Source organism: Anabrus simplex, chromosome 4 (genome assembly GCF_040414725.1).
Source record: "Anabrus simplex isolate iqAnaSimp1 chromosome 4, ASM4041472v1, whole genome shotgun sequence".
NCBI classification, from domain to species: domain Eukaryota; kingdom Metazoa; phylum Arthropoda; class Insecta; order Orthoptera; family Tettigoniidae; genus Anabrus; species Anabrus simplex.
This window is the reverse complement of record NC_090268.1, coordinates 298,314,097-298,339,293: the sequence shown is the minus strand read 5'-3', so window position 1 is coordinate 298,339,293 and position 25,197 is coordinate 298,314,097. Positions and strand designations below refer to the sequence as shown.

Sequence of the window (25,197 nt, the reverse complement as noted above, 5' to 3'; positions counted from 1 at the left end):
AAGTAATTTCTGCATTGCCAAACTTCTCGGTGTCAAAAGTATGTCTGAAGCTCTTCCGTTGTTTCCTCCTCTGGGTGGACAGTGACAAATGCATCACTGATCTAATAAGTCGGTGATCTGTCCAACAGTCATCGGCTCCTGTCATTGCTTTGGTGATGAGAACATCGCGTAGATCTTGCTTGCGGACAATCACATAGTCAATGAGGTGCCAGTGTTTCGATCTAGGATGCTGCCATGATGTTTTGAAGCGATCCCTTTGGCGAAAGATGGTGTTGGTGATTATCAACCCATACTCAGCACATTTTGAGAGGAGTCTAATACCATTGGAGTTTTCACTGCCAACTCCCTCCTTGCCAATGACACCATTCCATACTTTATGGTCCTTTCCCACTCTGGCATTAAAATCACCAAGCAAGATGATTTTATCTAGTCGATTGATGTTTGATAGGATGTCATCCAGATCTGAATAGAATGTTTCTTTGATGTCATCATCAGAGTCTAATGTGGGGGCATATGCGCAAATTACTGTGGCATGCTGGTCGCCATTTATTCGAAGTCTTAATGTCATGATGCGTTCATTACGTCCAGTTGGAAGCTCCTGCAGGTCTCTGAGAAGCTTATTCTTGATAGCAAAGCCTACTCCATGTGTTCGGTGTTCACTGGTAGGTTTACCCTTCCAGAAGAAAGTGTATCCTGCTCCGTTTTCATTCAACTGACCTTCTTCAGCAAGGCGGGTCTCCTGTAGTGCTGCTGTGTCGATATTGTATCTTCGTAACTCTCTACCCACAAGGGCTGTTCTCCTTTCGAGTCTCTCATTTGAAGGGTCATCATTAAGCGTTCTTACATTCCATGTAGCAAAATATAATTTCTTTCTTGTTCGACCGCATTGAGGTGATACCATTGGACGCGGCTATCCAATCGGTACTAGAAGTGGTTGACTATGTTTAGGGCACCTTTTCTAGCCCCTTCCCCATGTGAGGTGAGCAGAGTGGACCCTAAATAGGACTGCTCAGTCGTAGATGCAGCAACCGAATTGCTCTACAGCCACAATCCTAAGCAAGACGACCGATCACACATCTACCGCCTACGTGCCAAGTTATCACTAGAGGCTTCCAGACATCACAATCCTGCCCCCGTCGCAACTTCCTGATCGCCGCAGGACTTTTGGAAGAGTCAATTTGTTGTTGGAAGACTGCTGTGCGTGAGATTCCTTTAGAGTGAGAGTGTTGGTGCACTTCAACAAACGCACTGTACTTGATGACTTAAGAACTGTTTTCAATGGCAAGCCGATGCAAGACGATTGAAGGGTTCCTAGTCACTGCAGCCTTCGTCCGCCATTCCAGCCGAGGAGGGACTTCCTGTCCTTACGCCTGGTCCGCCGTTGAGGACTTTCTATGCCGTTGACCAAATATGGTTCATCCGCCTTTAGGGGAAGTTTTCCACCCCAAGGGCAAGAGAGTGCCCTGAACTTGATGAATTTATGTGTCATTTCCTACACAAAGGCTTCATCAAACCTACTAAGGGAGAGCTCATCCGCCCGTAGCCGTTGGTTCTCCCCTAGTTTGCCAGGTTTGGTACTGGCCGCCTGACCCTCGGCCAGACAGTCACAGGTAGTACCGTCTACTGTCACATACGGTAGCAGGGTGACCCTGACCTGACAGATGATATAGCCCTTATGACAGAAAATTTCGAAAGTGCAACAGAACAGAAGGAAGTAGCAGAACAAACAGGTTTACAAATTTCCTTTCAAAAGACAGAAGTAATGTCAAATATCAAAGATGATACGGCACAACTAAACACCAAATATGGAACGATAAACCGTGTCAGCAAATTTAAATACCTTGGGGAATGGATCCAGCAAAATGGACTTGACAAAGAGGCCATAGCAGCAAGAATCAAGAAAATGGAAGTCAATTTCCAAACCACCCGCAACATATACAACAAAAAGTGCTTTTCCCTGAACACAAAAAATCGTAACTACAACACTGTCATCAAACCAGTATCGCTGTATGCATCTGAATGCCTTATCCTGTCCGAGAAATGTTTGCTTGCGGATTTAGAGAGGAAAGAAAGAAAGATCCTACACACCATACTTCGTCCGAACTACAAAAATGGCATCTACATTAGAAAATCCAGGCAAGAAGTATACTCTAAGATAGAAAAGATCACGGACACAATGCGTAAAGGCAGAGTTCGCTTCTACGTAATCGTGAATAATAAACAATCGGCTTTTAGCAACGGCTGATGCACAACGGCTGATAGAGCTCCATGCGGTACTGGATTGTGACGTCACAGCGCGCCGCTTACGTCAGAGGCCGTTTCACTCTCCTTGCGGAAAGGCACTATTAAATATTTTTTTAATGGTAGAAAACAAGGCAACATACCACAATGTAATACGTTTACGTACTATTTCATTGGTGTACTTTTCAAAAAAAAATATTTTTGAAAATGATGCATGTTCCCAATTGCTTCATTCCCGTACTCTTCACAAATTGTTCTCGCAGCTCCTGCTGCGCTGGATCCTCGGTTAAAATCAAAGAGTAAAATGTGTCGGAAATGCTCACTTTTCTCAACTTGACATTCCATATCCGTTTGTCTGAAATATGCACAAATAATACGTTCACAATCAAGAAAAGCTCTGTGTGTGTGTGTGCGTGCGTGTGTGTGTGTGTGTGTGTGTGTGTGTGTGTGTGTGTGTGTGTGGTTTTTTGCTAATGGCTTTACGTCGCACCGACACAGGTCTTATGGCGACGATGGGATAGGAAAGGACTAAGAGTTGGAAGGAAGCGGCCGTGGCCTCAATTAAGGTACAGCCCCAGCATTTGCCTGTTGTGAAAATGGAAAACCTGTGTTTCGCAACACAAACTCCAAACTCAGTTTAAACAACGGAATAACGATAAGCGATATACCTTCACGCCGCATTGTTACCATCCCAAAAGAATACTGCACGAACTTATGCATGGACCCTATACCAACCACCACAGAAACACGCAATGGTGATTACATCCCTCCACATAGGGTTGGCGCGAGGAAGAGCATCCGGCCGTAAAATAGGGCCAAATCCACATGTGCGACACAGTTCACACAGTTCCACCCAACAGGTGTGGAAAAGCTGTAGAAGACGTAGGCATTTTACTTGACGTTTCGGACTCTGTTGCTTTACGTTTCTTTATTAAACATGTATCCCCTGTTATGAATCAACTCTCTTTTAAGAGACGTACGGTACTCCACAGACCACCAAAGAATCCTCACAATCCTCACTACTGCACTCGTTGTCACAGCACACATTCTTAAACCATATTATTGCCGGTAAAAAGAAACCAACAGCCAACACAAAGTAGTAAATATAAACCTAATGTTAGAGGGTGGTTGCTCAGTTGTATTTTCTCTTAAAACAATAATCACTACCACCACCACCACCACCACTAAACTTTGTTTTGTCCATTGTCACACTTCAGCCACACAGTGCACGTCTAATGCTTGTTAGATAATTTATGCTGCTACTCAGAGTCAGAGGTGTTATGCCTTTGTTGGCGTGACCTAGTGTTTACAGTGCACTATGTCTTCTGGTATAGGCTAGAGCATTTTTGTTGCTTTCATTGATCTGTCTCAATCTTACCGATGCATTTGACAATATGAAAGTGACTGAGTATGAGCAATGCTAGTAATGTCATTCCTTATGCAACCAGTCCCCGCTATGAATGGTGTGAAAATGTTGCTCATAGGGTCGGATGATACATGCATTTCAGTAGGCTTGGCAGACTGATATATAATAGCAACTTCTGGTTCGGTGAGGAAAGCATCGGGAAACTACCTCACTTCTCATTTCCCTAGTACGCTTCTTCAGTGATGCCTTGGCCATGTATGACAGCTGATGGCGGAGGTGTTGAGGATCCAACCAGCCGTAGGGCTGAGGACCGAACATACATACGTAGGTGGAGTCATTAGTCATGGCAACTTTTTTTTCTCGCGAACAGGAGACAACACGGAGCATTTGGAAACGTACGGTATGTACTTGCGTATTATGCCACTAGATGGTGTATGTAAACAACAGTGTGAGTCTAAGCATGCCCCCAAGTTCAGTGTGTGAGTGAGAGCGTCACAAAATGGAAGTCGTTTGACACAATTGGATACATGGGCATAATCAATGAAACAGATATATACATAACAAGCAGGAGCAACGATCGTATATTAAAATAGCAGTTCTCCGCGGCAGAAATGGCGGGAAGTATTAGGTGCGCAGGCCATGTCCTATAGAACAGTGGCGAGGTGGGTGGAGACGTTCAAACGGGGTAGAGTATCAACTGCCGATTTGCCTCGCCCAGGCCGTCCAGTGTCCATGCACAATGATGTACTGATAATAGTGATCGATCAGTGTTTACATGAGGACAGGCGCTTGATTCTAGCGGAATTGCAAGAACATACAGCAATACCAGCGGCAACAATACACAAGGACCTACAGATGCGTAAACTTTGTGCAAAGAGGGTGCCACGTCACTTAACTGAGGTACAGTAGTGGACTCGTTACGAAACATGTCGTATTAATCTGGAGAGGTTTCAGCAAGAAGGACAAGCCATGTTGAATCGCATTATTTTAGTTGATGAAATATGGGCACGTGCTTATGAACCTGAACTGAAGGGACAGTCAAGTGATAATAATAATAATAATAATAATAATAATAATAATGTTATTTGTTTTACGTCCCACTAACTACTTTTTAAGGTCTTCGGAGACGCCGAGGTGCCGGAATTTAGTCCCGCAGGAGTTCTTTTACGTGCCAGTAAATCTACCGACACGGGGCTGTCGTATTTGAGCACCTTCAAATACCACCGGACTGAGCCAGGATCGAACCTGCCAAGTTGGGGTTAGAAGGCCAGCGCCTTAACCGTTTGAGCCACTCAGCCCGGCACAGTGAAGTGAATGGCGTCGTCAGGGGTCACCACGGAGACACAAGGTTCGACAAAATCAGTCGTCCAATAAGGTTATGGTAATCCTGGCATACGATGTTCATCCAGTGCGTGCGGGGCACACTGTCAATGCAGTTTATTACAATTCCTTTTTGTTGTACCAATTGCGCCGTGCAGTGCGAACCAAACATCCAGATCTTGTGGACAACGCCATAATCCTACACGATAACGCGACAGTCACACAGCAGCCATCGTTCAGCGTCGTTTACAACGGTGGGGATGGGAGGTTCTTCCACAACCGCCTTATTCTCATGATCTGAGCCCATGTGACTATGATCTAATCCCCAAAGTCAAGAAGCCATTACGTGGACAACGGTTTGCTAACAAAGAGGACATCGTAACAGCATTTCGGAGAGAGGTGTCACGCGTTACCGATGCACATGCAGCTAATGGTATTCAGCGCCTGCCCCACCGCTGGCAACGCACAGTGGAAACCTCGGGTGATTATTTCGAAGATCTGTAACCAGTGGAGACCTGTCCTTTATACGTTGTCTTGTGCATTTGCTGTCTATACCGTAATAAAACAATGTTTACAAATGGCCTGTCTTCTGTCACTTTCCTACGAGAATCTCCTGCAGTCAGAATTTGTCTTCAGGCACTATGTATAGGTACATGCCCTATATTTCCAAATGCATATTTTAGATTTCCCGTGTTGTCTCCTGTTGGCGAGGTAAAAAATAGTTGCCATGACTTATGACTCGACCCTCGTACGTATGTACTACATACATACCCAGTGGCGTAACGAATATGGTATGAGCCTGCCTGCAGGAAACAAAATTGGATGCCCTTTATAGAAATTGTATAAAACCTGTCGATAACACATATTTTAATGCAATCACTATCCATTTTACATATATGCAAAGGACTTACTATAAGAGTACAAAACTAAATCATTTATTAATAGGCCTAGATTTTAATTTGGAAGTTAAATATTTTGTGGGGATTGAAATAAACGTAAAAAATACAAATAAATATGTTTCTATCTTTTGTCTTTACATTTGTAAAACTTTACTGTACTCGCATTTGATTCTAAAGAAACTGGACCATGCAGCATACTTTCTGGGATTCAAAAGCAGTGACGATTTCAATCATATCTATGTATGACACATTCGATGCTGAGGAGGCTGAGTTCACAGAGTCTGTCTTGGGTCATAGCATTTCGGAAGTACCCATTTTTCACACCAAGCAAATCCTGGGACTGTACCTTACTTAAAGACCACGCTCACTTCTTTCCTGCTTCTAGCACTAACCTATCCCATCGTCGCCGTAAGACTTATCTGTGTCGGTGCGACGTAAAGCAAGTTGTAAAAAAAAAAAAAAAAAATCGTAGGTAGTTCTTTATAAGTTTCAGTTTTCGAACATGCTCAGCCCCATGGCAAAATGGTTAGCGTGCTGACCTTTGGTCCAGAGGGTCCCGGGTTCGGGGATTTTAACTTTCATTTGTTAATTCCAATTCCAATGGCTCGGGGCTGGGTGTGTGTGTGTGCCGTCTTCAGCATTAGAATTCGTCACTGGTAGGGCCCCATTCTCAGGGACGCGCAGGTCGCCTATGTGGTGTCAACTCGAAAGACCTGCACTCGGCCTCTTCGGAGGCCACACGCCATTATTATTATTATTATTATTATTATTATTATTATTATTATTATTATTATTATTATTATTATTATTATTATTATTATTATTATTATTATTATTATTAGTTTCGAACATGATCGTTTTACGGGAGAAACATAAATAGGAATAATAGGTCTAAAATTTGATATTTTTGAACCAATTTTTACTGTTTCTTCAATAATAACTTGGTAGGTACAGATATTTGTGTGAGCCGGACTGAGTGGTTCAGACGGTTGAGGCGCTGGCCTTCTGACTTGGCAGGTCCAATCCTGGCTCAGTCCGGTGGTATTTGAAGGTGCTCAAATACATCAGCCTAGTGTCGATAGATTTACTGGCACGTAAAGGAACTCCTGCGGGACAAAATTCCGGCACCTCGGTGTCTCCGAAAAACCGAAAATGTAGTTAGTGGAACGTAAAGCCAATAACATTATTATTATTATTATTATTATTATTATTATTATTATTATTATTATTATTATTATTATTATTATTATTATTATTATTATTATTATTGTATGAGAACGTGTCGCGTTACGAGGGACAACTCAACAAAATAATAATTTGCAGGCAGATCAACCGTCCGAAAATTACGTACACACTGTAAAAACAAAATTTTTTGCCCCATTCTACAAACATATGATGTCACCTTTCCCGCGCACAGTAGCATTCGGGTAAACTTATTTTATTAATGTATTTTCTTTTTCTAGGGAACTGCGAGCCCCTAACGTTATGCCCCTTCTACGCATTGTGCAGGTGATACCGATACGGTTTGAAAAAACGGCATTATGAAGAAACGTTAGTACGTAGGGTATTTCCGGTAATTGCATTGGAATTTATGAAATGTAGAGAAATATATATCCCTGGTAAGGAAGGAATCGTTCTTTAAAGAGCAGGGGAAGGTATTTGACGAGAGGGGAACCCCCGCCCCACAATTCCTCCGTTAATTCGAACCCTGATGATCGGCTGCAGAAGTTAAGTTACTTCACCGAGACAGTCACGCAAGCTGTTGTCGACAATAAATCCCAGTGAATCATTCACATTACTAACAGTCCTGAAATCATCTCTGGCGTGTATTGCTTATTAATTTTTAATGTTAATAAATACCTAGATAACATTTAACTGTTTCGTCTTAGGCTTCTTCCGGGAGTGTTTCTATGGAATCTGAAATACTTCTGACGGTCCAACAAAGCAGAAGCTGCCAAATGCGGAGAAAAATGAAACGTATCTGATGCCTGGTTAATTATTATGTCTCCGGGCGAGTTGACTGCGCGGTTAGGGGCGCGCAGCTGTGAGATTGCATCCGGGAGATAATGGGTTCGAACCCCACTTTCGGCAGCCCTGAAGATTGTTTTCCGTAGTTTCCCATTTTCACACCTTAATTAAGGTCACGGCTGCTTCCTTTCCACTCCTAGCCCTATGCTGCGATGTAAAGCAAACTGTAAATATATATCGCATACTTCTTTCGCCGGGATTTTTCTCGATAGACGAGGGGTCTGGACACAGTATCTTCTCTAACATGTCCACTTCGTCAAACAGCAGCGGCGATTGGGAATTAGAAGTGGGATGGGATAGGGGGTCAGAAAAATGTATAGACAGCGAAGGGTACCTGAATTTGAGGGATATAGTTGCGGAGGGGGGCTGGGGTGTTGAGGTATTCATAAAAATTAAAAAGTTTTCTGATGATCTCTGAGCGAATTTCGACAGAGAGGTAAAGATTGATCTTAAATGGGGTAATAATAGGTTTTTTTTGAGTTCCCGGTACTATACAATAAACATTTCACCAAAGGAAGGACAATTAAATATGTTTTACAATTAAATAGTATGGCATGATTATACAATTAAAATAATTTAGTATTTGATTACACACTAATAAAGTAACAGACACTACAGTAGATAGATCTGAACAGACACATTCACTGAGTGAGACTGCCAGACTAATGAATGCGTGCGGCAAGCGGATGAATCCCCATACCTCAGTGCCTATATGACCTTGGCAAAAATATACCCCTGCTGCCCTTCTTCAAAGTACGTGTTACACGGTGCTGAGCGAGTCTCCGTTACTTGCCGTGATGCTGTACGAATCGGTTAGTCGCGACGAACGACATTTTGGGCTTATTTCCGGTAAGTATTTTTCTTAATAATTAAAGAAACTAAAGGAAATAATTTGCTAATAGAGTTTGTACAAAAAATATTTTTAAAAAATAATTCCTGTAATTCATAGTTTCAGGCGGCTAAAATAGAATTAATGGATAGATGTAATCACTATTGTGTGTTTCTGTGGTGGTTGGTAGTATAGTGCATTGTCTGAATATGAAGATGAAAGTGTTGGGACAAACACAAACACCCAGTCCTCAAGCCAGAAGAATTAAGCAAACCCGCGACCCTCTGAACCAAAGGCCTCAATGCTGACCATTCAGCCAGTGAGTCGGACGGTCGTCAAAACAGCGTTGTCTCTAATCTTTTTGATTTCACTTACAAATGAAGATAGAGCATGCTGAACTGAATCTGGAATAATTGACCATTTCTGCAGTATATATACAGTATACTGACAGGAGGCAATACAATATAGTAAAAAGAAGCTAAGAAAGTAGAAGCTAAAAGAAGGAAATTGCATTTTGAGTGAAAGTCCCTCAGCTTGATTCACTATAAATGTTTGCTGGCTGGTATTTCCAAGACATGCCACCGCCTGGTGGTCTGACACCATGGTTAGCCGGTTCGAGTCTCATTGGTCGGAAACAAATGTCACCATCAGAATGTTGTCCAGCAGGGTAGAAGAGGTGGGGGGTATACAATTTCTAATAACTAGATCGCATGCCAAAGGCCCTGGATTAAATTCCAAACCTCTCCGCAGTGTTCGTATGGAGTGAGGGCATATGACACTGTTGATGGTGATTCGTCTGTCAGATGGGAGACATCTCATTACCTTCTCTAATGAGTCTGACATCAGGAAGGGCATCCAGTCTTAAAAATTTGTTACGAAGATTCATCTCACTTCATACTTGATCCTGTAGAGTAACGGGACAAGGGTGGAACACATACACTTTCCACATTCGCATCCTTGTTTTTATGCACAGTCTGAACCATTCTTGAGTCTGAATTCATATCTAGTTACTGAATTATCTGGAAGTCTCTTACCAACAATCTCATCAAGGAGCGCTATCCTTTGGGAAGAATGTGTATAAAAATGAGGAATCTCATGTATGTTTCCAAAGAAAATTTGAATTTCTTCGTTCTGACTTGTGGCTTGTGACATTATCAAATTATTATATTGTCGTGCTGAATTACATTATATTACATACAAGTAAAAGATTTCAAAATATGGCTGGTCTAAGGCATGCATCACCTGATGAGCTTTATGGGTGGTGCTGTTATCCTGCTGGAAGTAGGCATTAAGCTTTGCTTCCTCAGCCATTTTTTTTTTTTTTTTTTTTTTTTTTTGACTGCAGTATGTTTTTCATGTAATCTTTAGAGCTAACTGTATCATAAAAGAGAGGACAATTATTCTGCATGCTGAGCTCCATGGCTCAAGTGGCAGTGTACCGGCCTCTCACTGCTGGGTTCTGTGGTTCAAATCCTTTTAAAGTCAAGAATTTCATGTTTGGTCCGTATTGAATAGAGATTACAAAACAATAAGTTAAATTGTACAAGATCCACCTGTTCAATACAAGATATGTTGTTGATTAAAATTACAACATCATTTATTGAATGGTACCAGTTTCAACATCCATGGACTTCATCATCAGCCAAATAGGGTCATTATACAAAGATACACATTAAGGTTAAAACACACAAAATTGACTCTCATAATTAAAACTGTCTATAACAAGTTAAAATATAAAGCATATTTATGCTAAATGTCCAGGTTTGAATATGTAATTAGTACAAGTTTGACAACTTGTTAGTCACAATTAAAATAAAAAAACTGAAGCTGAGAAGCCTTGCAGAAAGTAAGTTCAATTCATTGACAGTCTTAAAATTTTAGATTTGGGTGCATTGTACAGCACTGGCAGCCAACGTATGTAGAGAAATGTATGCTAAGTGTGATGCAGTAATGTTAAATACATTGAAAGAAGTGGATGATGTTCCTCTGTGAGCATTGATTTGATTTAATACTAAGTAATACATATAAAAACCATCTTCGTAAATATGATGTTATGTTGTATTGTACACACAGTTCCGGTCACAAGATCCACTCACTCCAGTACAATACGACATAACATTTAGCATAAATATGCTTTGCATTTTAACTTGTTATTGACAGTTTTAATTATGAGGGTCAATTTTGTGTGTTTTAATTTTAATGTGTATCTTTGTATAATGACCCTATTTGGCTGATGATGACGTCCATAGATGTTGAAACCAGTACCATTTAATAAATGAGGTTGTAATTTTAATCAGTAACATATCTTGTATTGAAAAGGTGGATCTTGTATAATTTAACTTATTGTTTTGTTCAAATCCTTGTCTCTCCATGTGTGACTTCAAATCAAAATCACTTTACCTGCATATGAGGTGTCTACCTCAGTAGCAAATGATACACAAAAATACATTATTATCAAGCACTAAATTTTAAATTAAAAAGAAAAGACATTTTCCTAAAATACAGCATTATACAATTTACACTAACAAGTTTTTTATTAAACACACAGCTCATCCTTAATAAATGTATATTATTTACAAAATTCTACTCATAATATCTTCTTTACTTACACACATAATCAGCTCATATACAGTACGTGGAAGATTTAAATTTACATTGAATTTTTAAAACTAATTTTGTTACTTAACATGCACTTGACAAAGCATAGGTGGGACAGGTTTTTCTCCAAGTACAGTACTCTGGTTTTCCCTGTCTGCTTTCATTCCAGCAACACTCTTCAATAGAATTTAATCTGTAAGTCATTAATCATTCCCCCAGAGGTGTGAAACAGGCTTTGGCAGCCGGCACAATTCCTGTTCTCACTGCGAGATGTGGGCTTCATTCATCCCATTCCTGACCCAGTCGAATGACTGGAAACACGCTGAGGGTTCTCATTTTCATTCATTCTGCTTGTACAGTAGTAATGCCACACCAAACAGACTTTCTGACTGTGAAGAGGAATTTCAGAGAATTCACATATCCACTTAAATGGAAATTGTCAGTCATAATTAAAAGAGTAGAATCAGCAATACCGTCATGGACAGATCGCAGCATCCACTGATATAAATTTGCGTTGGCAGCTGGATCCTAGGGTATTAACTGATGAGCCACTTACACTTTGTAAAGGTAGCATTTACAGTCCCTGTAATGCTAATCTTTATGAAATACCACACTCCTGTACCAATCGGCATGAAGATTTCCTCATGCTAATATTCATTCTCGCTTGAATATCTGTAAGCTTCTCCATTTTAATAACCTCTTCTTTTCTTAAAAATTAGATCCTGTTACTCACCATTTCCTGAATAACTTGATTATGTATTGTCTTAAAGGTATTGCAGTGCCATGGAAGTGATATAGAAATTTGTGAACAGTTCTGTCACATAATTTCTTCTTTAAGAGAAATATCTCAACTAGAAATATCCATTGTCCAATACAATACTGTACGTCACCATACTGATAGCTAACACAAATAATGTTCAACAAGTTTAGGAATGCAACACTAATAACATGCACTTAACCTTTCAACTCCCAAGTTCTTTTCAGCCTTATACATGTCCCATGCCAGATGTTTCTGGATGTTTCAACAATGGTTGAAATAGACTAAAAATACCCTGTATTTACACAGCTACTGGGCAGTCATGGAACGACAATATTAGCAGTAGTTTTCTCTTGGCTCTTTTACCAGAACTTAGCAATGATTTGATAAATGTCTACAGCTTGTTTAACTGGAACTTATCTCCACTGTACTGATAAAAGTCAGGCTCAGCATCATTCCCTAAAATTTCTAAAATATAATCTTCCTTGATGCTTTCTTTACACTTCTGTGCACACATCTCAGAAGACAGCTGTGAAAGAAAAATACACGGTACGCAATTATCGTAAAAAGTGGGAGAACAAGCTGGCCATTCTGTCGGGCCTCTCCTTCCCACTTCCTGTTTGGTAATTCGCGATTCAAAATTTCCCTTGCCGCAATAGCGTAGTGAGGTGGTGCACCATCCTGCTGGAATACACAATGTTGGTGCTGAGCATTTTGCATCACTGGAACAACAACTTCACTGGCAATTTCACTATACTATTTACTGTTGACTGTCTCTCTCAAAATTCGCATGCCTGCCAATCCTTCCTATCCAGTCATTGCCCAAACTGTCATTGATCAGCATTTCATACAATTCTCTTCAATAATTTTTGGATTTTCCCTCACATAATAATGACAGATGTGTCAATTAACATTCCCATTCACCTGGAACACAGCTTCGTCTGAAAAATGCAATTTCTTGTAGCAAGATTCGTCAATACATGAGACACACTGGACTGACTAATATCAAGTTCACGTTGGCGTGTTGATTTCCAGGGGCTATTCCCAAATGATCCTTTCCTGTTGTTGCTGCATCAGTGCTGCTGTGAAGTCTTCCAGGAGTTTTTCCCTTCTGAATGTTTCCCATTGTCAGCAGTCATTGTCTCCACTTTCCCACAGTCGACGGCAGCAGTGTTATGTTAAAATAATGTCTCGTGCGTCTCACGATCATTCAGAAGAGCAATCGCCCATGCAGCTACGATAACTTTCTGCTGCATATTCAGCGCCATTTTGGTTAACAATGTGACCAATTTTGTTGTTGCATTGTTGTGTGTCGATTGTAAGGAGTCTTGGCTGTCCGATGGTGCCATTCTTCCATCTGTAAGAGTTATAATCAAACGTCAGCATTCGATCAAATATCATCATCATCTTCCTTCCAAGTATTGGGCCATGTGTCCCGTTACGGTCTTGCATTTTTCTTTTTGCAAGACTTGAAAGCAATCAAATGTCCTTCCGACAGGTTGCTAGCCTGAAGGAAGTAAGACCATTGGTGGGGCTGCCACCTCTCAGCTAATGGACTAGCTGAAATTACAGCATTTCCCCCATAATGGATGTAACGGTTATACCGCTGTGACCCTGTCGACAGGGCCTCATCTGTGGGAACAGGTTTTTTCATCTCGGGAAGGTGAGGTTGGCCTTTGGGCAGGAGAGGTTATGTCATAATCATCATCATCATCATCCTTCCAAGTACTGGTCCATGTGGCCCGTTACAGTCTTGCATTTTCTTTCCATCGCTTCATTGGACGTCCTATAGATCTCTGTCCTCTTGGTTGATAGCGTAGGATCTGCTTTGGTAGTCTTCCAGATTCCATCCTTTGAACATGACGTTTCCAGTTTTCTTGATAATCATAGATGTAATTGATTACTGATTTCACATTCAGTCCCTTAAGCACATCTTCATTTCTTATACGATCCCATTTCGTATAGCCTGCTGTTCTGCGCGTAAACGTCATTTCACGTGCTGTAATTCTGGAAATGTCTTGAGTTCTTATTGTCCATGCCTCACTGCCGTAGCAAAGGGTTGGTCCGGTTAAAGTGTTATAAAGACGTATGCGAGTGTGTTTTTGGACAAGAGATGGCTTCATGATATGATTTATGATTCCTGTTGTTCTGGTAAATTTGGTTATTTTTGCAGAGATATCAATTTTCCCTTGGTAAGATAAATTGTATCCCAGATAATTGAATTCGTTGACTCTTTCCAAAATTTTATTATCTAAACAGATTTTACTCGGGATAGGGTCCTTCCCCTTAAAGGCCAATATATATACCTGTATTTCTGATTCACCCAGTATATCTGTGGTATTTAGCCATAATTATGTATGTATTTACTTATTTATTTGTCTATTTATTTTTGTTTATTTATTTATTTATTTATTTATTTATTCTCAGTGTCCATCGTCGGATCTCGGACCCATGGGAAACTCCAGATGTTCTCACGGTTTATGCTGGGAGTTGAGCCATTGGATCCCAATGGTGACGCCTCTCCTCAGAGAGTTGGCAGTTTTCAGTTATTTGGTGACTCCCTCACTACTTTTGATGACCGCTGTGTCAATACAATATCAGAAGCAGACGACTTACCAAAAACGGAAGTCCAGGTCATGTGGATCTCTCCTCCAAAAGGCTCTGGATGTGTCGTGTTCAAGTAAGTAGCATGCAGTGGATTTTAATATTAATTCTTGGTAGAGTGCAGGAAATTAAACCAACAATCTCCATCCTAAATTTTTCAGGAAAGAGGAAAAATAACAGTGGTGATATTTAGATTCTTGCATTGACCGCTATGTTGTGAATACAATGATACTGGTGATTATGAAGTGGAAAAAATATTAAGATTGTGATAAAAGTAATTATCTAGCATTTCTTTCCAGTTGTCCCCTCTTAGGATCAGTGATTGAGTGTCGGCCCTTTGATCCCAAGATCAGAGTTCAGACTCAGCAGAGGTAGGATTTTTGAACAGCGGAAAGAAGTGCAATTGGCACTCCATGTCTTGTAATGATGAATGTAAAATTTTTCTGGTAACTCATTTAGGGTTTACCCAACATAGTAATTTAAAAGTCATCCATAGATTGCCCGACAGAGATCCATTCTTCTGCCACCTGGTAGAGTAAAATAGAATATCAAAATTGATGTTCAGTTTGCCTAAATAGTGTCAGATCAAAATACCTGAACATGGTAGTTGAGATGATGATGATTATTATTATTATCATTATTATTAATTGTTTTACAACTTGATTTATGTTGCACCGACACAGATAGGTCTTATGGCAATGATAGGATAGGAAACAGCTAGGAGTGGGAAGGAATCGGCCATGGCCTTAATTAAGGTACAGCCCCAGCATTTGCCTGGTGTGAAAATGAGAAACCACGGAAAACCATCTTCAGAGCTGCCGACAGTGCAGCTTGAACCCACTATCTCCTGGATTCAAACTCACAGCTGCACGCCCCTAACCGAACAGCCAACTCATCCGGTATTATTATTATTATCATTATCATTATTATTATTATTATTGTTAGAGGACTCGTGCTGTTGCACAGCATTCATCATAAATAGGTCAGATTTTTTTTATAAAATAGTTCCGTGTACTGCCTGGGTAATATTTTGAACATTTACTTTTAGGATTTGTATTACCTGTTAATTGCGTGTGAAGTGATTTTGTGTAGATGTCCTTATTGTGATGATGAATGATCATTTTACAAACTTGTTTCCTTTTATAACTTGTTTTATGTCATGTGATATAGATGTTGATTCCCATAGGGAATCTGAAATATTTCTTCTGAATGAGTAAATTTATAATACCAATATAAATGGTCCGTTATTGGACATTATAAATTTTCCAGCTAACTCATTCCTGGTTGCCAGCGTTTCGCCCTCGTGTGCTAGGCTGGGCTCATCAGTTGGTACCTAGCACACCTACCAAGACGCTGACTAGTGCATACCGTGGAGGCCACTGCGTAGGCTAATTGTAGCCACCGGCAGTGCCAATGCACTATGAGACACTTCGTCTCATTATCAAAAATTGATGCCTGCTTGGCCATCAGATGATATAGATGTTGATTCCCATAGGGAATCTGAAATATTTCTTCCGAATGAGTAAATTTATAATACCAATATAAATGGTCCGTTATTGGACATTATAAATTTTCCAGCTAACTCATTCCTGGTTGCCAGCGTTTCGCCCTCGTGTGCTAGGCTGGGCTCATCAGTTGGTACCTAGCACACCTACCAAGACGCTAGCTAGTGCATACCGTGGAGGCCACTGCGTAGGCTAATTGTAGCCACCGGCAGTGCCAATGCACATTGTTTTATGTCACACCGACACAGATAGTTCTATGGTGATGACGGGAAGGGAAACGGCTAGCAGTGGGAAGGAAGCGACCATGGTCTTAATTAAGATACAGCCCCCAGCATTTGCCTGATGTGAAAATAGGACTGTGGAAAACCACTTTCAGAGCTGCCGACAGTAGGGTTCAAATGCAAACTGACACCTATCCGACCCAAACCACGCAGCCACTCACTCCGTATTTTGGAAATATTGTGTAGTTTTAGAGTTATTGTTGTGTATTTAATTTAAAGTTTTAGTTTTCTTTTTCGCGAGGAACTTTGTCCTTTTTTCAGCCCATATTGTCTGAATTGTTCCTTTCACATAATAAAAGTATGTGATAAATGTATGTACTTACAAGTCACACTATAGATATGATGTAGATGATTCCAGCTGTCACTGGGACATTCAATCAATCAGTTAAATGAACCTGAAAACTGTTCGTGGAATACTCTTGACAAACTACGAGTTCTTGGCAGACCGGTCAATTATGTAGACTACAGGAACGAGACATCATATCAGGCAGGGCATGTGTGTGCACCCTTTAGAATTCCTGTCAGGCACATGGCCGACCGTGAACAAGCAGGTGGGCTTGAAGTACTGGCGAGCACTTTGCGAATCAGAATGCTCCATTTTTCTTTAAAAATTTAAAAATATACGGCAAGAAATTTTTATGCTTTTAAAGATGCTCTGCAAATTATTATTATTATTATTATTATTATTATTATTATTATTATTATTATTATTATTATTATTATTATTATTATTATTATTATTATTATTATTATTATTATTATTGTTTTGTATTTTTTGCTAGTTGTTTTACGTTGCACCGACACAGATAGGTCTTACGGCGACGATGGGATAGGAAAGGGCTAGGAGTAGGAAGGAAGCGGCCGTGGCCTTAAATTGCCTGGTGTGAAAATGGGAAACCACGGAAAACTATTTTCAGGGCTGCTGACAGTGTGGTTCGAACCTACTATCTCCCGAATACTGGATACTGGCCGCACTTAAGCAACTGCAGCTATCGAGCTCAGTATTAGTATTATTATTATTATTATTATTATTATTATTATTATTATTATTATTATTATTATTATTATTATTATTATTGTTATTATTATTATTATTAATATCTTTTATAGAGTACAGTTGATTACAGAACAGGATGGAAATTCTAAGTTCCCATGAAGGGAATTAGATTCTTTTCCACCAATAGCGCATATCAGCAGTTATCAGCAGTTATCAGACTGTGCTTCATAAATGAGCTTCTGATAAGTTCACCTGCATACACCCCAGCGTCAGTGGGTAGGGTCTGACACATCCCACTCTGAAGAGTCTAGTGTCAGACCTAAGACGAAACGCTGGTTAATAGAGCAAACGCCGGAAAAGCCATCCATCTAATTTTGATCTGATACAGAACAGGATACGTGATTTTGTGACAAATACAGGGTGGGCTAAAAAATTGCTTTTCCAACAGTTCCTTATATTTCATTTATATTTGATTGCATGTTCCTTTACCTAGATTGTTCAGAATGTAGGCCCTGTTTCTTGATGCACAATTGACAATGTTTAGGCTCTGATTTACAGATAACAGAACATAACTCACAACTATTATCAATTTTCACAAATGACTATTTGATTTTCTGTTGCAACTGAAGCAGATCCTGCGATTTCTGAGCAGAAAATTGCATGGTGTCAAGGCTTCATGATCTGGGTGTCCAATCTATTGCACCAGAGCTAAACCATTAATAGAATTGCTGGTTCAAGAAGTTCCTAATTCCTGCATCAAAATGAGACTGTGCTCCATCTTGTTGCCATATCAACTGCATCTGCAACAACTGAAGATACCAGTCACTGGTAACCATTCCTTCAAAAAAAGAAATGGTCCTATAACTCCTCTACTGGAGTGCGACAGGCTTCAGCAGCCGGCACATTTCCTATCCTCGCTGCTAGATGGGGGCTTCATTCATTCCATTCCTGACCCAGTGGAAACAGGCTGTGGATTTTCATTTCAACTCCTCGACTGCAAATGCCACTCCAAACAATTACATCAAAAGTATTTAATTCTTTTGTGATAACTTTATATGAATTTTCTCTAGCCTAATAAACACAAGAGTGCTGGTTCACTTGGCTGTTTAGATTAAAAGTGGCTTCATTGTTCCATAGAATTGTTTTCCAAAAGTCAGGATCAGCTTCATGTCAAATAAGAAAACATTCGCAGAACTCTAAAGGACAGTCCACATCATTTTCATGTAGCACTTGCAAGAGCTTCCATCGATATGGTCTCATTTTCAGATCGTGTTATAGGCTTCTTAAAGTTTGAGAGACTCCCTTCTAATTCCAATATAACTGGTCTGTTATTGGAAATTATAAATTTTCCACCTAACTCATTCTCTGTTGCCAGCATTTTGTCCCAGTGTGCAGTTTGGGCTCATGAGTTGGCAACTAGCACACCTACCAAGACACATGTCTAGTGTATGTAATGGAAGAAATTAATTTCATTAAGCCCATATTGTCAACTTTAACAGCACTATGGTATTTTATGGAAAAATCCCACCTTTACAATACAAATCTTTTTTATTCCTTACTAGAATAACATTATCTTATAGGAACATGTTTCATCCCCATAGGGATATATTCAGCCATAGTTGAAAGACAAAAGTGGAACAAGGATACATTGATACAAATTGATACACTGGGTGATCCTAATGGATTATTGTTCTGTCCTTGTGCCAATTAAAAACATGAAACATTGTCACTTTTGCTGTGCCTGCAACTTACATTAAAATGTATAGAATTGGTCACAAACACCATTCTGACATACATCTCTCATTTGTAAAAACTTCAGGTATAAAAATACACTAATATTAGTTAATTACACATAACTGCAACTTAGTACTGTGTCAGTTAAAATCTTGGGTTTGTTTGATCTGAATTGAAATCCGAACCCACAACCTCCCGATTTTGCATTGGTTGCTCTACCAATTGAGCTATGGTGGCCTAGGCCATCTTTGTTCTGTTTGAAAGGATCTGAGCTACAGGTCTGGCACTGCTGCTAGCACACTGTAGAGTGCGTTTAAGTCGCCCGTTGTGGGGCATGTCAATGGATATTGAATTTTCACGACCGCATTGGTAGAGCAACCGACGCGAAATCGGGAGGTTGTGGGTTCGGATCCCACTGGTATCCGGCTGGCCATTTTTGTTCTGTACTTAACATCTCTTCAACACATACTACATGTATGTAACACGACCTAATACGTTGAAAGTCTGTTTCGATTAGGTTAGAAATAATTTTCCATGAGTAAACAGTATTGTTTCTTCTGTGAGAAAGTTGTTTCTTAAAGCTCCTAGCTGCATTCTCACATTCAAGGAAATGTTGCCTCAACCTCCTCTTCCTCCCAAACCCATCATCACTCATTGGAGGACATGGCTCAGTGCAGCCCTATACTATGTCAATCACTTTGAAGACATTAAAAATGTTATAAATTCTTTTCATGTCGATGATGCACTCTGCATAGTGAAGGCTAAAACAGCTTTCACGAACAAGAACGCTGTTTCACTTGCCTTCATTAGGGCACACTTTACTGATATTCCTGCAGCTATTGAGCGTGTTGAGTCGGTATCGTTGCCATTAAAAGATTCAATAGAAGTTGTGGACTCCATTTCGAAGAAGGAAATACCAGTACCGATGGGTGAAACCTATTTACTCAAGCTCACCAAAATTCTACAGTGGAACCCTGGATTTTCAACAATGAACAGTGTGTCTGCAATACAGTACTTCAGGGAGAAGAAATTACTGACGAGGTACCATGGGGACCGAGAGCTATTGCTTCAATGACGCTTGCTCCAATGACTTCTTGTTGTGTGGAGCGTACATTTTCCTGCTTTAAGAATATTTTGAGAGATAACAGAAAAAGTTTTACTCTGAAAAATCTGGAAATGCATTTAGTTGTACAATGTAACAGCAAGTGAAAACTGTGTTCTATGCTTCTGAAAATGTTTCTTGAATGTATAATATAACTATTTAAAATAGTTTATTTAACCCTAGAATGGTAGACATAATCACCCACCTATTATTAGTAGACATACGTAAAAATGACGTGTCAAAGGAATTTTTGGTAAATGAGCAAGTAAATCCACGTGTAAGTTATCTATATTTACAAAAACAAATAATTTCACTTGTCACAATACAAAATGAAGCTAGTTCCACAGAACGGTGCACAAAACCTACAGAAACTGTTAAATGTTCCGTTGAAAACGAATAACACATACGAAATGAATTACAAGGTTCTGGTTTTGCCTCAACAATGGGGTAGCATGAACACACTCAAGACGTACAATATTCCAAATGATAGGGCACGGCCTTAAGAATATCAGAGACCTAGGTTGTGGAATATTCAGGACATTTCTTCTTTTGATGTTCGCCGCATATGGGCCTGTTGCAGGAGCAGTATGTAGTCGTCATTCTTTTTATGCTCGACGGGCAGAAAGAGCAGTACTTCCTCTGTCCCTTGTAATCTGAAGCTGACGTTGGATTTGGCCGATCATCTTGTCCGAGTGAGTTCTTTATGAAAGTCTTCACCTTCGTTTGCATGGTGGGGATGGATAGCCTTTGTGATTGCCATGGAGCTGCTAGTTGCTTGTGGAGTTCTATCATATAGTGCAGCCTTGAAAGTGCCTTTTTTTCTCCACGATGGAGCCTGCACAAATTGTGGGTATATATAATGAATGAATTTATGCAAACTATATTCATCATATTAAAGAAAAAGCACAGTGGCCACCGTTTAGTTTTTCGTCCACAGTCCATGTTTGAACACATCTGGTCAAATACATCAACTCCACATTTGCTTTGGTTATAACGAGGGATCATTTCTGGCTTGTTGTCATTCACACTGATTGATGCATCATCGCGCATTGTTGAGATGACTGTCACAAGTTTGTTTTTCTTCGGCATGTAGGACACTGCTGTCACATTTTCGTGAAAAATGAACAAACTGGATTCAACTATCCTTTGCATAAACTTGGGGTCCTTGAACTCAAAAGGTAGTTCTCGTTTGTCCTTTCGAATATTTTCAAGAGCAGTAATACCTTGTGCCAACAGGGATTCAATTAGGGGTACACTTGTGAACCATCTGTCCACTGTAATATTCCAGTTAGTTCCTTGTATGTTAGCAGATAGTTTTTCCACAAAATACTGAGCTGCCGGCACGTTTGCAGGTGTGGTGCCTTTTCCAAGGTAAGGGATGGCATCCTGCATGTAATATGTTCCTGCATCACACATCATGATTATTTGTAGCCCATATTTGTTAGGTTTTGCGGGCATGTACACACGAAATATGCATTTTCCACGAAACCCAACAACCTCTCATCAATTGTCATGTAAGAACCTGGAGTGTAATTTCCTCGGCAATTCTTCAATAACATTTCCCAAATGTCAGAAATAGGAGCAAGTCTATTCGCATTTCTCCTCTCCTCACGGGTACTTTTGTCGTCAAATCTCAGGCAATTTGTGATGAGGTTGAATCGTCTTTCTGACATAGTACCCCGATAACTTTCACCACATAAAGTAGCATCAAACAATTTAGATGCCGCCAGATGGTTATTATTCAGAGCTGCAGATAGTTGCTTCTTTGGCAATCCATTTCCTTATTCGTAAATTTGAGAATTGTTTCGAGTATATCCATAGTAAAGAAGGAACGGAAGCAAGCAATAGGTTCAGAATAGCTCGAAGCATTCGGGTTTACCCGTTGACGAATATGTACAACATTCCTTTGTGGAGTTTTCCCTTCATTTTTCCTTTTCTTTGTTGTCCACTGAAATACATTTCGTCCAGTCAGTATGAGTTTATCACTCTGAACTAGAGGATTAGAAACACTTCCACTGGGAGCTCTACGCTGAATAGATATTCAGGAGGTCTCCTTTTGCCGTTTCTTGCTGCTATTTCCTATATTCTGTAATATTTTCTTCCTGTTACCTCCACTTGAGACGGGATCCCTCTTTCCGGAGTTGCTATGTTCTTCCACCTCTACGTCACGTATTACTTCACTCAATTCTTCATATATGATATCATCTTCAATTGGCACAAAGTCTTCACCTATGTCAGAATTATATTCCTCAGAATCAGAGCACACTTCCACATTGTCTTCTTCACCTTCCGACTCATCTGACAGCTCTCCTAAAAGCGCTGCTATCGCCTCGTCATTATCCAGATACTTCGCCATTCTGCAATTAGAAATAATTATTATTAATTAAATACTTATTGTACATAAATGTGTGTGTACTTTTACATTATATGTATTAATTATATATATCATATACGTAGTGTAGGTGAAGAGAAGATCCATTATTGGTAGACATACGTCAAACAGACGTACAAAAAATTTACGTGCATTGGTAGAGTACGTCATACTTACGTGTAGAGTTTCAATGGACGAGAGCTATAGACAAACTGGCGGGAGCACGGGTGCCATTCGTGGCCACTTCTGTTTCACAACTGATTAGCGGATGCACATCCGGCCGGACAAGCGATAACGATGAGTGGGGGAAACGAGGGATGCGCCTGTTCATGATAGACACGTCATTTTTACGTAGTCTACCATTCTAGGGTTAATCTGCCTTGATCAATACACTCATTAAATGAAAGAAAAACTATTTATTAAACCAAACATGTTTCGGGAAATCTTAACCATTCCCTTCCTCAGTGGTAAAAATTCTAAATCTATTAAACAATTTCTTTGCCAGCTGGCATTTAGACTAGTCAATACGGACCAAACACAATATTAACCTATCATGGTTAAGTTTATTAACAATGTTTCTTGATGCATTGGAAGTGACAAAAATTTAACCTACATGAACCATTTATTGTATTTGCACATAAATATTCTTTGTTATGTTTAATTTCAGTTGGTATGATGTGTTTGAAGTGCTTTCATTAAGCCATTCTGTCCCATATTTTGAAATGAGTGGTATAGTTTTGTACTAGAGAGGCGTGAAGGTTACAATAAAGTACAAAAAATTTGAATGAAAAGTTATAGTAATGATTGAAATGATCATTAAAAACTATTTCAGGAGGATAAAAACTATTTTGAGCTATTAAAAAATCTAAAACGTGGTTTTTAAGAACCTAAAAATCCGGGCCCTAGTAATAACACTACCCAGATAACAAAATTCTTTAACCTAATCTATTTTTTCACAGCCTAATTTAATGTTTGCTTTCAATTCAGTACCGCTTTAAAATTTTCTGGTGACCAGATAATTTTATTCAATAAATTTAATCATAGGATAACAAGATAAAGGTCAAAAGCTATTATTTGATATAATATACAGTACTTAAACATATACTTTAAATAATAATGATGATGATGATGATACAAGGCTATTTACAATCTTCACTCATTCTTACAACTGAATTGGTTCATAAAGAAAGGGCTTCAGTCCATTTCAGCTAAGTGTTGGGAAATCAAAAAAAACTATCTGGACATTTTACTATCATAATAGAAATGTAAAAATTGTAACGATCAAATAGAGAATGCATATTATGATTCCTCTGAACATATTTCATGAATTTATCATCAGTAGTTGAATTATACAGATTTTTAAAATCTTGTGGACTGATAACCTTTCTTTATAAAAGAGTTTACAACTGAGTAGCTTTATCTAACCACTCAAAGTTTCCATACAGCCTTTTTCTTTTTCCACAGAAAAATGTTAGAATATTATAATACTGTATAACCAAGTTCTTAGTCTCAGGATGAAGAACAGTTACTGAAATCAGATTAAATCTTCCGTGTCCTCCTCTAATAATCATCTTCATTGTCATCTCCTCCCCCAGTAGGCCAAGAAGTCAGCTCCGTTAAGTACTTCTGATACTCATCAGATGTATATTTGACCAATTTCTTCAGATCATCAATTTTCCTCTTCTTAATAGCTATCTTTCCTGCTGGGTAGGCAGTGTTTATTAGCAAAAATGATGGCACTTGACTGGAGCTACCTACCTACCTAGTATGAAAGTGTTTATGCTCAAGCCATCAATGAATGATAAAACATTTAATTTTATAGGTTTTGTATAACAAAAAATAATAAAATACTTCAGTATACAATAATGATGGAGTTACACAGTCAAATGGCCTCAAAACAGTGCATAAAAACAAGAGAGTTGTGTGCTGTTAATTGACAAACACCTAGTGCCTCTATGGGTATTTCATAAAAGTAGGGCTTCAGTCCGGACTGATGCCCTTTCTTTACAAAATGCTAACTTTCCAATCACAATATCACAGTGAAGGAGAGGCTGGATTGATCTCCTTTCTTATAAAATGATGTGATGACCATTCAAGATGAGAAATTCAATGATAACTTAATTTCAAAAACAATGTGACTGATGCCCTTTCTTTATGAACCAATTCAACTGGTGTTGTGAGAGGACTGATCTGCAAGCTCAGGGCAAGAAGAGTTATGTTGTCTTATAAATCATTCCTTAACATTTTTCCTTTCCCATTTTGATAGCCATTGTATTCTGATCTGATTGGATGAAATAGTTTGAGACATAGTGGCCTTTAACCCACAGAGCTATGGTGCTGGAAGACAGCAACAACTGGTATGCTGATGACGGTGCTCTCAGTCGTGAGCTGTGTGAGCTGACCTCTCCAGAAAAGCAGAATGATGAGGAAGATGATCAAAGTGAATGCTGTGCTTGTGATGAAGCAAAGTATAAGGTAGGCAATACAGTACAATCTCATGTGTACTAGAATAATTTTCATAAGGTTCTCAAAAATAAGAATATTGCTATTTGCATGTATAATCAT

General features: G+C 39.4%; 1 protein-coding gene across 1 annotated transcript in view; it reads left to right on the top strand.

Annotated features, from left to right (window-relative positions):
• Window positions 1–25,197, top strand: part of fat-spondin (extracellular matrix protein f-spondin) — a 149,642-nt gene that overhangs the window by 47,812 nt on the left and 76,633 nt on the right. Inside the window, exons 3-4 of the mRNA XM_067145619.2 lie at window positions 14,466–14,718; window positions 24,960–25,107. Of these exons, the coding sequence (XP_067001720.2) occupies window positions 14,466–14,718; window positions 24,960–25,107 (401 nt within the window). The remainder of the gene's footprint in view (window positions 1–14,465; window positions 14,719–24,959; window positions 25,108–25,197) is intronic.